The sequence below is a fragment of the Salvelinus alpinus genome, chromosome 4, assembly GCF_045679555.1.
Source record: "Salvelinus alpinus chromosome 4, SLU_Salpinus.1, whole genome shotgun sequence".
In the NCBI taxonomy this organism is placed as follows: Eukaryota; Metazoa; Chordata; class Actinopteri; order Salmoniformes; family Salmonidae; genus Salvelinus; species Salvelinus alpinus.
Window position 1 is genome coordinate 51,893,365 of NC_092089.1, and position 15,215 is coordinate 51,908,579.

Sequence of the window (15,215 nt, forward strand, 5' to 3'; positions counted from 1 at the left end):
TACAGGATGAAGTTAAGGGTCTGCAAGGACATGCGATTTCTAAGTTTGCTTTTTACCACACTCATCTGGCTGAATACTCTCTCGACTTCAGCATTCGAGTGTGGCAAGGACAACACAGACACAGCAGCCATGGCAGTTATGTGAACCCATTTAGCAGCTTATCATAATGATAGAGGAAAGCACATAAAATCGTCAGACTCCAGTCACCCAAGTCATAGACTGTTTTCTCTGCTACCGCATGGCAAGTGTTACCGGAGCGCTAAGTCTAGGACCAAAAGGCTCCTTAACAGCTTCTACCCCCAAGCCATAAGACTGCTGAACAATTAATCAAATGGCCACCGGACTATTACATTGACCCCCCCCCCTCCATTTGTTTTGTACACTGCTGTTTCTCGTTGTTTATTATCTATGCATAATCACTTCACCCCTACCTACATATACAAATTACCTCAACTAACCTGTACCCCCGCACACTGACTCGGTACCGGTACCCCCTGTATATAGCCTTGTTATTGTTATGTTATTATGTTGCTTTTTATTACTTTACATTTTTTACTTTCGTTTAACGCTTCTTGAACGGCACTGTTGGTTAAGGGCTTGTTAGTAAGCATTTCACTGTAAGGTCTACACTTGTTGTATTCGGCGCATGTGACAAATAAAGTTTGATTTGATATGCATCACCAATGCAGCCATAGGCCTACAGTATGATGGCATATCTGGCCTAATGGGCATGTGCAATCAATGTGCCCCTTGTCATTGTACATCTGAAGCAGAGAATAGCTAAACTCACACATCATTTGCATATTGATGAGCTAGCTATATGTTCTCCATTTAAAGTGATAGAAGTAGATCATGTATATGAGGCTAACCATAAACCAGATTTTCTCCATGATTTTTCTGACATTAAATTGTTTATGCAAATCCAACCCTTATATTCTAGGTATGGTACTGTACCTGAAAATAAGGAGCTGGCAATTTATAGTTTAAGGAAAAATATCAAAAAGGGAAATAATGTGGCGTGGGGAGTGTTGTAATTCTACCTTGTTTTTTTGCAGAGAATGATTTTAGAATACAGAGACCAAATCAGAAGGTCAGTGGCATAGAGGAGGATTGCAGAGATATTGGTGTTGATGGCCACAATTTACCCAGAGTAACCATTCATGTGCATGTGATGTAGGCCTATGTATTTTACAGGAAGTGAGCTATAACCATCAGTCATGACACAAGTATAATGAAAGAGCAATAAAGTATAATATATGAGATTCATAATGTTAAGATACCATAATCCAATTGATAGCATAATACATGGGAAATGCATGCTTACTGTATCATTTACAATGTTATAATGTGTGTTTTCTGATTTCTGTCCATTGGTGGGCACATTTCACAATTTAATTTACTCAACACATTCATAAACGGTGGCTTTGATCACAGTTTTGAGGTTTAGGTTGCTTGATGTTCATTGCGAGCTAGCAGCACAAGCAAACATTGTGCAAATCTCTCTTCACCCAGCATCAACACCAACAATCTCCGCCATGCCATTGACCTTGTGATATTGTCTCTGTATTCTAGCAAAGCAAAATCATATAGAATTGGAAAACCAGACATAGCGATGATTTGCTTTGATCCATCTTTTCTAGTTGCGCTTGCCCATAACTAACGACAGGCGGAACTGTGTTACATGAGCAATCTTCTGCTACTCACCTGCTTGGTTAACCGCAGCGGTAGCAACGTGAAATTTACATAACGTAGAGCAGAGCGCGGCTCTTGCGCAATGCTCTTCTTGCTCCTGTTGAAAATTAATGGGGGCGGTACTTTGTCTGGCGAATTCGGAAGTGGTGGGACCACTGCTTGACTCTGGCATGCCAAGGGTTAATCCAAGATGGCCGGGTTTACGGGTTCATGCTTTTTGTGTTTTAAAATGAAGGTGTCACGTATCGCATCGTTATTATGTAAAAGAACCGAGGTGAGGAGGCATACAGTATGTAGAACATTCACCAGTGGATCCACCACCCGACAACAACAGTTATCAACCCCGAGGGGTAGTATTTGTAGGTATTCAACTGAATCTTCAATCAATGGTTGTACGGCCCTGTTGTACAGAAACCACGGCGACCCGTCTCAAGTTGTTCAGTAAGAATGTTAGCTATGTTAAAATATTGAGTACTGTGTACCATTGAGTCTGGGTGTAAGTGCAATGCTGCCGTGACGTGCTGTCGTAGTAGCAGATGTATCTGAAGAGAGAATCCAGAGGCTTCAAATGTGTCTTGTGTGTTTTTACAGGTTGGAGAGCATGGAGCTTCCCTCTGTTGGTGCTAAGAGTGTCCTTGTAAAATTGTTGGCAGCCCCCATCAACCCTTCTGACATAAACATGATCCAAGGTAAAAAGGAAAGGGAAAAAAACAACACTGGTGACATGCACACACACAATTCAATTTATTGTTGAGTTCCTATCATGAGTTAACTGGATCAAGATCAAATTGATCCTAACTATAGTTGTTTTATATCTAAAGCCAATGTCAATATTTGGTCCTGCAGGTTCCTATGCCATCCTACCTGACCTTCCAGCAGTAGGAGGAAACGAGGGGGTGGCCCAGATCCTGGAAGTGGGCAGCCAGGTGAAATCACTCAGACCAGGGGACTGGGTGATCCCAAGAGATGCCGGATTAGGTAAATTAATACTTTAATGCTCATGAGATACTACTGAGCTGAAATATCTATCTAGGTTTACATTCAAGCCCTTTCAATGGCTCTTCATGCTTTAGAGTCCAGGGGCCTCATTTATAAACCATGTGAATCTACTAAATAGACCACAAAGCATGCATGCGCCAGCTTTCATGCTAAAGCTGCCATTTATTAAACCTGAACTAGATGTGAAAATGTGCTCACCTTCCTGCAAACTTTAGACCGTACGTACGCGCAGTTTCTAGTGGTTTAAGAATTGTTTTGCAAGTAGATTTGAATTTTGTGCAAATGGGACAGACTTATTTATAGCAATAAACAGGTTAAGGAGAGAGGAAAAATATTTTGTTTCTTTGCATTTTAAAATAATTACAAATAGGTATCCATTTCCTAGGCCATTATTTATTTAATTTCCATTATCATTGCATAATACATTCTTCACCTTTTCTGTGATGGTTTTATACTTACTAGGTAGCATAGGCCTACAACAAGGATACCATTCGTCCCATTTCATTTAATTGGACACACTTCACAGTAGTAAAACAGATAAGGTAATTTAAATATTTTGCTGTATGCCATCCGATCCGGAGCACAGTTTATTAATGGTGGAACAGACAGTTGTAGATTACTTCTGTAGCTTACGTCTGAATACTGTAATTTCACATTTCTTGAGTAGACAATATCATGCGCATCTCTCATTTAATTGGGCCTATACTAACGAGCGTTAGTGAGGTTGGGCACTGATGTTGGGCGATTTAGACCTGGATCAACCCCATCTAACAACTTTCATTCCAGATGTCCCTTCACTGGAACTAAGGGGCCTATCCCGAACCATGAAAAAACAGCCCCAGACCATTATATATCCTCCACCAAACTTTACATTTGGCACTATGCTTTCAGGCAGGTAGCGTTCACCTGGCATCCGCCAAACCCAGATTCATCCGTCGGACTGCCAGATGGTGAAGTGTGATTCATCATTCCAGAGAACATGTTTCCACTGCTCCGGAGTCCAATGGCAGCGAGCTTTACACCACTTCAGCCGATGCTTGTCATTGCGCATTGGTGGTCTTAGGCTGGTGTGCGGCTGCTTGGCCATGGAAACCCGTTTCATGAAGCTCCCGACAAATAGTTATTGTGCTGCCATTGCTTCGAGGCAGTTTGGAACTCGGTAGGGAGTGTTGCAACCAAGAACAGATCATTTTTACGCGCTTCAGCACTCAGCGTTCCTGCTCTGTGAGTTTGTGTGGCCTACCACTTTGCAGCTGAGCTGTTGTTGCTCCTAGACGTTTCCACTTCACAATAACAGCACTTACAGCTGACCGGGGCAGCTCCAGCAGGGCAGAAATTTGACAAACTGACTTGTTGGAAAGGTGACATCCTATGACGGTGCCACCTTGAAAGTGACTGAGCTCTTCAGTAAGGCCATTCTACTACCAATATTTGTATATGGAGATTGCATGGCTGTGTGCTAGATTTTATACACCTGTCAGCAACCGGTGTCGCTGAAATAGCTGAATCCACTAATTTGAAGGGGTGTCCACATACTTTTGTATATATATATATATATATAGTGTATGATTTATGTTTATATGAAATTGTCTACGCAATAAATGTCACATTACAGTACTCAGGCGTAGCCTACAAACGTCAATAGAAAATGTGAACCGTCTGTTCTACCGTTAAACTGCGTTTCAGATTGTATCGCACTATTTACTACTGTGAAGTAGGTCCAATTAAATGATGGGACAAATGGTTGTCTATCCTAACTTGTTGTAGGTCTATAGGCTATCTTGCGAATAGTCTATGAAACCGTCAGTCAGAGAAGGTGAGGACTTTATTCTGTATTGATCATGGAAATGAAAAAAATTATAGAATATACAGTGTGCCTACTTGTAATTATTTTAGCGTGCAAAGATAAATTGGTTTACACTCTTCTCACTAACTGCAAATGATTGCATCGTGTTACTATATTTCGCTAGGCCCACCTGTTTTTTTGTTTGTTGTTGTGATGAATAAGAGTGTCATCATATTACGCATTTGCACAAGGCTACTACTAGGCTACTCATGCCTTCTTGCAATACTTTAACCACTAGAAACTGTGCATATGCATGGTCTAAAGTTTGCAGGAGGATAAGTACATTTTCATGTGAAGTTCAGTTTTTATAAATGCCAACTTTTGCGTGAACTGGCGCACTTATGTTTTGGGACATATTTTGTGCCCATGCAATGTTTATAAATTAGCCCCCGGGGCCTTATTCATTAGGGTGGGCCACACATTATTAAAACGTTTTCCAAAGGAAAACGGAAACAAGTACTTGGACAAGTTTAGGTGGTCCCTCCCTGTTTCAGTCCGTTTTCTTCTATTTGGTTCCTAATGAATACGACCCCGTCCTTTTCTCTCTCTCTCTGAGCAGGGACGTGGAGGACAGCAGCGGTTTTAGCTGAAGACGATGTGATCTCTCTGCCCAATGACATCCCCCTGTTCTCTGCAGCCACACTGGGGGTTAACCCCTGCACTGCCTTTAGGATGCTCTCTGACTTTGAGGAGCTGAAACCAGGTGTGCTAAGTTCACCATTTCAACAAGTTGATGCCAAGCTAGCTGTTACCCATCCCCCCCCCCTTATACCCTTATCCAATACCTTTTTCACGCTACTGCGCTAAGCCGAACAGTGCTATATGATTCTGGCCTTGTTAATCATCCACCTAAGTTGCTGGAAAGGAACATGTGAAACGTGAAACAAAATTGTCAGGTTCGGGTTGGCCCAATAGTGTTAAAAGGATACAAGTGAGCTTCAGTCTTTTATACAGAACCTAACTTTCCTTCATCACACTACACTGTATAATATGTTTATTGCACTGCCCTTTGCATGCGAGTTCATTCCAGGTGACACAGTGATCCAGAATGCAGCCAACAGTGGTGTGGGCCAGGCTGTCATACAGATCGCTGCTGCAAGGGGGATCCAAACCATCAACGTGGTCAGAGACAGGTAAATCCAAACGGCCATTTCGTATTCATCAGGGCACGCAACTCAAAATCTTTTGCAACAGAAAATGAGTGTTCTTATGGGGTCAAGTCCATGTAGTCGCTCGACTCCCTCCCTGTTTCAGTCTGATTTCTTCGATTTGGTGCCAAATGAATAGAGCCAATGCATACTGCACTAAGCTACATTTCAAAAAGGGAACATCTGTGAATTAGTGACTGATTAAGAATTTGACCTTTCGGCAGCTGAAGTAAAACCATTTGAGGGGGGGGCGGGGGTTTCCAGCTCTAATGATAACACGGGGTTATCAGCTGGAAATAATGAAAAGAGTACTTGTACTAGACCAGGGTTGTTGTAAGTAACTCACTGTCATAATATAGCCTACTGCCCTAATAAAGTGATGTGTATGTGCGAGAGAGACTGATATAGAAAATTCCGTAGAGAGCAGTGATTATATTAAGCAAGGTTGCGTATTCAAGAAGGCCCGTGTTGAAGAACTGCATGTACTTGTGTGTCCCTTTTCACAGGCCAGACCTCACACAGCTTATTGACAGGCTGAAGGCTATGGGCGCCAGTCATGTGATCAAAGAGGAGACCCTGAGGCGGCATGAAATGAAGGAACTTTTCAAGGTCTGTGGATATCAACACTGCTCTGAGGGCCAAATTCTGATAATGATCTTTCCTTGGATGTAAATTCACTATTTAACTTCCTTGTAGACCTGTCCAAGGCCTAAGCTGGCACTGAACGGAGTTGGGGGAAAGAGTGCAACAGAACTCCTCCGTCACTTACAGTAAGTATTCAGGTGACTGAATTGAACCTTCTTTGTTGCCATAGCTTGATGTTTTGAGATTCAAGTGGATTTGATATCTGATCAAGTAAATAGTCCACCCCCACAAACTTTTTCAGAGTTGGAGGGTCGATGGTGACGTATGGAGGGATGGCCAAGCAGCCAGTCACTGTTCCTGTGGTAAGACTGCTACTTCCTGTAATACTACCCTTTTTCTACCATGTTCCTCTAGGAACTAGTTCAACAGACTGTTTTCTCTCTCCCTCTCACAAACATGGCGATAGCTTTTAAATGCTAATACCTATGCAAACCACTTGTGTGTTGTACATACTTACAAAAAATTATTGTCTGTCCTCTCCCCAGAGTGCCCTGATCTTCAAAAATGTGAAAGTCAAAGGGTTCTGGGTCACCCAGTGGAAGAGAACCCACTCTCAGGGTGAGCCAGATACAATACACACACACAAAATATGTAGGAGGGTGGTGAGACAGATATTTGCTCTGCATTTCTCACATGCCATTATAGTGGGTCCAAGCTATGAGTAAGACACATGGTACCTTTAATTTTGTCCCTCTGAATGTCAAGTATTAAATGTTACTTTCAAGAGCCTGCCGGTATGATGCTTTATAACCTGTTATATGGATGAGTTTGCATGTACGAGCTTCTATAATGTCTTTATAATAAGGCTTATAATATGTTATGTCTATGTATATTTCTGTCTCCCCAGATGAGGGGGCCTTACGGGGAATGCTGGATGAGCTCTGCTCCCTGATCCGCCAGGGAAAGCTGACCGCACCTGCCTGTTCCGAGGTAGGCCTCCAAGACTTCCGGAAAGCACTGGACACTGCCATGCAGCCGTTCACCTCAGCCAAACAGGTCCTGGTCGTGTGACCCCTCCTTTGACCAGTCCCAGCCGTTCTCAGGGTCATGTTCATTAGGTACCAAATGGAAGAAAATGGACAAACAGGAAGGGACTACCTGGACTTGTCCAATAAGAAACAGTGTTTTGCACTGGGTGTCCAATTGAATACGACTCTGCATACAAAACGAAGTCCCGGCACGTTCAACGGGTGCATGCCCAAGGCTGCTGCTTCATCGTTGTCAGAAATGCGTTACTCAAGCACACGTTCAATAAATGTGTGTTTGCCGTAGCGGCTCAAAGTCCACTATATATGTTATCAGCACCACTTTAAGTCATCTTTCCTGACAACAGTTCATGGATATTATTTCAGAATGGTCATTGATTCCTTGACAACTTATGTATTGTCTACATGTTTATTTCTCCTGAATGGTAACATTGTTATATCCTGGTCCCAGATTGGTTTGTGCTGTCTTGGCAACTCCTATGGTTATTACTCTGCAAGACGGCACAAACAGATCTGGGACCAGGCTAATGTGGTTATGCAACACATGGTGTTTCTGGTAAAACACTAAACATTTGGCAAAGATTAAGTTATTTTTAAAGAGTTCAAATTACTCGTTGTATGGACACGAGCAAATACCATCATGATGCGTATTAGACAGGTTTATTGCTTTAAAAACAATAGTGCAGGGTCCAACTAGAGCTGTTACACTGACCTTGTTAAATTCCATGTGAACATTAAGTCGCGGTAACTACTAGGCTTCTCTAAGGTCTGATGTTCCTGATGGTCATTAGTAGTCTACCAAACTTGCTAACTGCCTGGTACTTAGCATTCCATTGTCCCTTTAATCACTCTGACATTGATAAAATGTGTCAAATCAAACACTTCATAAGAGCCCATGAGCTCATTTTGAGCAACATTTCTATAGGCTATGAAATGGTGTGAGAAAAGAGTTTTGATGGCCTCTAATAAAAAGAGGATCCCATCAGCTTTCTATAGGCTAGGCCTACTATATTTATCAACTTTCCTAATATTAAGCACATTGCTTCGCTTTACAACAGGAGTATAGCCTACCTGGTTGGCATGAAAATGAACCACAGGCAAAGCGTCCTCCATTCGCTATTTAAGTGCATAGATGCCGTGTATTCTTTTCCCCCCGTGCCTCTGTTGCGAGACAGGTGTATGGTAATGGTCCATTCTATACTGAACAAAATTATAAATGCAACAATTTCAATGATTTACGGAGTTACAGTTCATATAAGGAAGTCAGTCAATTTAAATAAATTAGGCCCCAATCTATGGATTTCACATGACTGGGCAGGAGTGCAGCCATGGGTGGGCATAGACCCACCCACTTGGAAGCCAATCCCACCCACTGGTGAGTTAGGCCCAGCCAATCCGAATGAGTTTTTCCCCACAAAAGGGCTTTATTACAGACAAGATGGCTGGTCTCAGACGATCCCGCAGGTGAAGAAGCCGGAAGTGGAGTTCCTAGGCTGGCGTGGTTACACGTGGTCTGCGGTTGTGAGGCCAGTTGGACATACTGCCAAATTCTCTTAAATGACATTGGAGGTGGCTTATTGTAGAGAAATTAACATGACATTTTCAGGCAACGGCTCCGATGGACATTCCTGCAGTCAGCATGCCAATTGCACGCTCCCTCAACTTGAGACATCTTTGGCATTGTGTTGTGTAACATTTGTGAGAAATAAGCTTTTTGTGCGTATGGAACATTTCTGGGAGCTTTCATTTCAGCTCAATGAAACTTGGGACTAACACTTCGCATGTTGTGTTTTATATTTTTGTTCAGTGTAAATCAAAACTAGTTTAACACATTATTTAGTATATTTAAAGACAACATTAAGAATAGTCTGATGGGTGACAATATTAGCTTATCACTTGTGAATGATGTATTATCAATTGTGAATGATGCCCAGAATGTGCAGTAAAGCAAGAAACAGCACATGCCTTTTTTTGAGACTTTTTCAAATCATAGTCGCACACCTCATGTAGCCTAGCCCATAGGCCGATGTGTTTTGATCAGATTTGTATCACAACTAAAGTGGCCAAATAACTTCTTTAATACTAAGCACATTAATTCGCTTTACAACCGATGTAGAGCCTAACTGGCATACGTAAGTAGGTGGTGCATGAGTTTCAAGTTTGGGGAACATAATTTTCCCCATAAAAAAATGCAACTATATAATTAAGCATTACACACAATAGCATTTTCTTTCATTTTTGAGGACAGTGTTTTCCCGCTGATTGATTGCATTTAGGAACATTTGTGCTTACATCCTACTGCCATGTGTGCATTGCTGCACTTATATTGTGAAGAAATAGCCTAATAGTTTATCAACATTTTAAGCTACACGTTCTAATGTGTTGCATCAGTCTCATTGCTTTTAAAAGTTTTTTTTAATGTGAGGGGTTGTATTAATTTGGGATATATTGCATCCCACAACTGTCCCAGAGTAGGCTATGTTTGGAATATTTATTTATTGCAGAGAAAGACATGTTGACCAATAGAATAGGTCAACTTTTGTAGTATGGGGTATAGTAGAGACCGTGCATTCGGGAAGTATTCAGAACCCTTGACTTTATCCACATTTTGTTACGTTACAGACTTTTTTCCCTCATCAATCTACACACTACCCCATAATGACAGAAAAAAACACTTTTTTTTGAAAAAACTGAAATATGACATTTACAGTTGAAGTCGGAAATTTACATACACTTAGGTTGGAGTCATTAAAACCCGTCACCACCATACTACACCGTAGGGATGGTGCCAGGTTTCCTCCAGACGTGACGCTTGGCATTCAGGCCAAAGAGTTCAATCTTGGTTTCATCAGACCAGAGTATCTTGTTTCTCATGGTCTGAGAGTCCTTTAGGTGCCTTTTGGCAAACTCCAAGCGGGCTGTTGTGCCTTTTACTGAGGAGTGGCTTCTGTCTGGCCACTCTACCATAAAGGTCTGGTTGGTGGAGCGCTGCAGAGATGGTTGTCCTTCTGGAAGGTTCTCCCATCTCCACAGAGGAACTCTTGAGCACTGTCAGAGTTACCATCGGGTTCTTGGTCACCTCCCTGACCAAGGCCCTTCTCCCCCGATTGCTCAGTTAGGCCTGGGCGGCCAGCTCTAGGAAGAGTCTTGGTGGTTCCAAACTTTCATTCAAGAATGATGGAGGCCGCTGTGTTCATGGGGACTTTCAATGCTGCAGACATTGTTTGGTACCCTTCCCCAGATCTGTGCCTCGACACAATCCTGTCTCGGAGCGCTATGGACATTTCCTTCGACCTGATGGCTTGGTTTTAGCTCTGACATACACTGTCAACTGTGGGACCTTTATATAGACAGGTGTGTGTCATATCAGAACAACAGTTCAGTTCATTTTTGACAAGCATTAACTCTATGATAAATTATTACTTTTACCAATTATTCTTAATACCAATGTCTAAACATATGTCAAAGAGAATAACACATTCTATTTTAACAATTTTTTTCAAATTGGCTTATACTCTCCATCACACTGTCAACTTCATCGCAGAGCCACAGGAACAGGAAGTTAGACCAATAACCCATCGGGAAAAATCCTAACAATCCAGCAGACCTAATCGGGTGAGATTTGTATCAGAACAAACACAACAATACACTCCTTCACATATCACTCAACTTCAATCCAAAACCTCAGAGGACTGTTACCTCCCCCATTTTGACATGTAACTCCCCATGTGAGTAATGTGTAAAAAAAAAAAATAAAAAAAAAACACTACTACTGGTCAAAATAAAATCATTTCAAATAACAAAATCGAATTAGAATCACTACCCTGAACTTCATAAAGAAAATTAATTGTACCCATACGGTCATAGGAAAAAGGCAATCCCCTTTCCTTCACATTTGTCCAAATCACAAATATGGCTAAGAACTATAAATGTCATAATTGTCAATATTACAAATGACCTTCAAATCAGTATTACAAATTACCTTAAAATCAATATCCAAATGGATTTCCAGTGAGGGTGATCAAACCACACTGGAAGGTCAGGACAGAGGTCAGAGGTCATACAAACCCTTCAAAGAAGTGTTTCTTATTATATTAGACAAATTAATGAAAAACAGTCAAACATTTCATACATGTCATATTCCAGGAAGTTTCCAGTACATTTCTTATCAAAAGAATTCACATGTTTAATTATAACGCAGAAAAACTTCAGAAGATTCTGAAATAGAACAATAAAATCATAGTATTTTAAAAACACCAACAAATAGTCATAACAAGTGTGTTGTGTGTGGGTATTTGCAAACCTTAAGGTAAAAACAAACAAAAATGGCCAGGCCTTATTTAATTTGGTAGTTGCGTGCCCCTGATGAGCCTTAATCTCACTCTCGCTTTTCCCAAAAACACAGCCCCGGGAAACATTTCAAAGAGAGACAATAAAAATCCCTTTTTACCGGAAAAAACATTTAGTTAGCATTCACTATACTACACTGATTTAGCAACACAAAAGTTTTAACTACAAACAAAACCTGATAATAATGATAAGTTCACTGTACTCCCTCAAATCATTAATCGTTTGTTTTAATCTACCCCAACATTTATGTATGCTTAATTTAGAATGTGCTACCCTTAGACACAGCAACATGCATCTCGTCACTGAGTCTAACAATTCACTCACATATTATATGACTGGTCTCTTTTCCATAACCATATAAAATTATCCTAGTATCGTTACTAGACCAATGTCCAACAAGATATGTAATAGCGGTTTCTCCTTAGATGTTCCTGTTACCCCTCTAAATGTAATACTTTTTTTTCTGTCACAAATGTAGTCAATTTCTCAGAGTAAGGAATCGATGATATTTGATCCCAGGCATTTAATAAAAAGTTGTTTGAGACGTGATCTCCTACGTTTCCCTTAACATACATACCGTAGGAGACTTCCATCAGTCACAGAAGGAAGAATCCTACTCAAAACACATCAGATAATACAGTGTTTCATTAAGTGAAATCGACACCTAAAATAAAACAAACCCATAACCCCTTTCCAGTAATCTAATAATTTCAACCTGTTGCATTAATGTAGTAAACATATAAACCTGTTGTTTAACAAATCTAGAACCTTTAAAAAGTTGGTGCTGTCTCATCAGCGTAATAGTCAAAACTAACCTGTAATCCATTTTAATGACTGGACACTGTTCCACGTAATGGAAACAGATTATAATGTTAGAATACATAAGCTTCTGCTCAAATTCACTGGTATTACCTAAACTATAAAACCCAGCAACAGTAATCAGAAATTATCACAGAACGTTTCCATTCAACTATTCAGACCTCTACTACAAATGTTCCACTGAATCCCTTACAGCCCGATATAGCCCAGCGAGCACGACTAACTAACTTCTAATTTTACCAGTAGGAAAAACTATATATAACCCATTCTCAATCAACGTTCTGCGCTTACCTCTGTCGGCAGGTTAAAAACAAACTTGACAATTATTTTTTCTCTTTCGGCTCACTACTTATGAAATGTCCAAGACTAAAAGTAACAACGTGCCAAATTTATAAAATCAGTCAATCCATAGGAAGAAGAAAGAGCTGTGCCCACAAATATTATCGCAATTACCTAACCGCTATTATTAGAATTCATTAGATTTAGTTATCTGTGTCACGTTGGTATAATGGGATCGGGAGACAGGCGCAGGAATGCTTAGTTTTTTTTTATTGACCCAAATTACAGCGTGCAATGTAAAGGCACGTGGACAAAGACAAAACAAACACGTATACAAAACACAGGGTTGAGACCCAAAAAAAAGAGCGAGGAGTACCTCGAATAAATACACAAGCGAACAATGATACCACACTGGACGAGACCCGTAATCATCTGCGCAATCGATCAAGACCCGACGGTTGTGGTGGCATCGGACGGGCCAGTTGCAGCTGCTGAAGTTGCGTCGTCGGACGGACCAGTTGTGGCGACGTCGGACGGCCCAGTTGCAGCTGCTGAAGTTGCGGCGGCGCCGGACGGACCAGTCGCAGCATCATGGGACGGGCCAATCCCGCCGTCTTCTTTAAGAACACTCTTATCAACTCAACTCAGTCCTGCTAGTTACCCCAGCTGTGGCCCTCTTAAGGAAGACCTAACTCTGAGTATACCCTCAACAGGCGCATTTGTTATTTTTTATATTGTATTTCTTCTTATCTTTTCATCACTTAAATGTTCAGTTAATGTCTAATATGTACTATTCATTCTGTGCACTTTCAAGTTCAATTATTGAAAGAAACCAGTCTCACCCTTAATCCAATTCTGTTCAAAATGATGTATTCATTCAGCTGACGCTCCCAGCCAGGTGGGGATCTGATCTGCTCCAAATAGTGGAGAGTGGCTTTCCCCTGGTTGCATCTAATGCAACTCCCTGTGCACGGTTAACCTGAGTTTCACTGGGAACAATCAGAAAGATTAAGTTTATCATCCCATCCTCGTCGCCAAAATTGTGCTACAATTATTGTAATCAAAAGGAGAGACTTTTAGATTTCTTCAAAACAATCAAACTTTATTATTTAATTACTGCAGTAATGGAGCTGGTCGGTAATCACCCCTGGAGGTGATCACTGAGAACTCAACGAGCTGGTTTGAGCCACAGCATTTTATAGCAAAGTCTATCCTCCTACAGTCTACATGACACACAACAGATGCATGGACTGGGTCACAAGGTTAAGATTTGTATGAAAGATACTTAGAATTCACAGCAGACAGTTTCTGCTGTAAAAACAGTTTTCATTGTGTAGAGACCAGTGTCTGGCCCCTCTATACTGCAGCCATCTCCGCCTGGTACCCCAGTACAGAAACATTAACTCATGCTCTGGAATGCGGTATCCCCAAAGACATCGTAAATCTCCTGTCAGTGTTATCTCCCAGAGGCATGTCCTCTGCAACAGGGGACACACCCTTTTCACGCCAATTCAATAAAAAGTGACTTTCGTCGCAGGTTAGGACAGCATCCGGCATAACCCGAAGATGCTTGTTGGCTTCAAGGAAGCGGAACATGTCATGTGACAGGCAAGGGAGAAAGAAGGCGGAGAGCACACTTGTTTGAAATTGAAAAGTGTTGCGGTAGCTTTAGATAAATATTAACATCAAGACGAAGCAGCTGCGTTATAAGTGGGATGTACTGTTAAGCGCTACATCCCGACGGGTTCGTGCTGATTGTACGGAGATTGTGACAGCCAGTTAAATGGGGTCCCTTGAGAAAGCAAGAACAAGATATACAGTGGGGAGAACAAGTATTTGATACAATGCCGATTTTGCAGGTTTTCCTACTTACAAAGCATGTAGAGGTCTGTCATTTTTATCATAGGTACACTTCAACTGTGAGAGACGGAATCTAAAACAAAAATCCAGAAAATCACATTGTATGATTTTTAAGTAATTAATTAGCATTTTATTGCATGACATAAGTATTTGATACATCAGAAAAGCAGAACTTAATATTTGGTACAGAAACCTTTGTTTGCAATTACAGAGATCATATGTTTCCTGTAGTTCTTGACCAGGTTTGCACACACTGCAGCAGGGATTTTGGCCCACTCCTCCATACAGACCTTCTCCAGATCCTTCAGGTTTCAGGTTCCAGACCTGAACCAATTTTCTATTGGTTCAGGTCTGGAGACTGGCTAGGCCACTCCAGGACCTTGAGATGCTTCTTACGGAGCCACTCCTTAGTTGCCCTGGCTGTGTGTTTCGGGTCGTTGTCATGCTGGAAGACCCAGCCACGACCCATCTTCAATCCTCTTACTGAGGGAAGGAGGTTGTTGGCCAAGATCTCGCGATACATGGCCCCATCCATCCTCCCCTCAATACGGTGCAGTCGTCCTGTCCCCTTTGCAGAAAAGCATCCCCAAA

General features: G+C 41.4%; 1 protein-coding gene across 3 annotated transcripts; it reads left to right on the top strand.

The window, feature by feature from the left end:
• Positions 1–1,831: 1,831 nt before the first annotated feature.
• Positions 1,832–9,276, top strand: mecr (mitochondrial trans-2-enoyl-CoA reductase). Of its 3 annotated transcripts, none has more exons than XM_071397862.1 (10): positions 1,832–2,133; positions 2,284–2,381; positions 2,539–2,670; positions 5,097–5,240; positions 5,568–5,670; positions 6,192–6,294; positions 6,382–6,455; positions 6,572–6,632; positions 6,816–6,888; positions 7,178–9,276. In XM_071397862.1, exons 1-10 carry the CDS (start codon positions 1,883–1,885, stop codon positions 7,339–7,341), a joined length of 1,203 nt encoding a protein of 400 aa, XP_071253963.1. In that variant the 5' UTR covers positions 1,832–1,882; the 3' UTR covers positions 7,342–9,276. The 3 variants fall into 3 exon arrangements, with proteins under 3 accessions (XP_071253963.1, XP_071253965.1, XP_071253964.1); XM_071397864.1 differs by having other exon boundaries at positions 1,878–1,966; XM_071397863.1 differs by having other exon boundaries at positions 1,916–2,051.
• Positions 9,277–15,215: the final 5,939 nt, after the last annotated feature.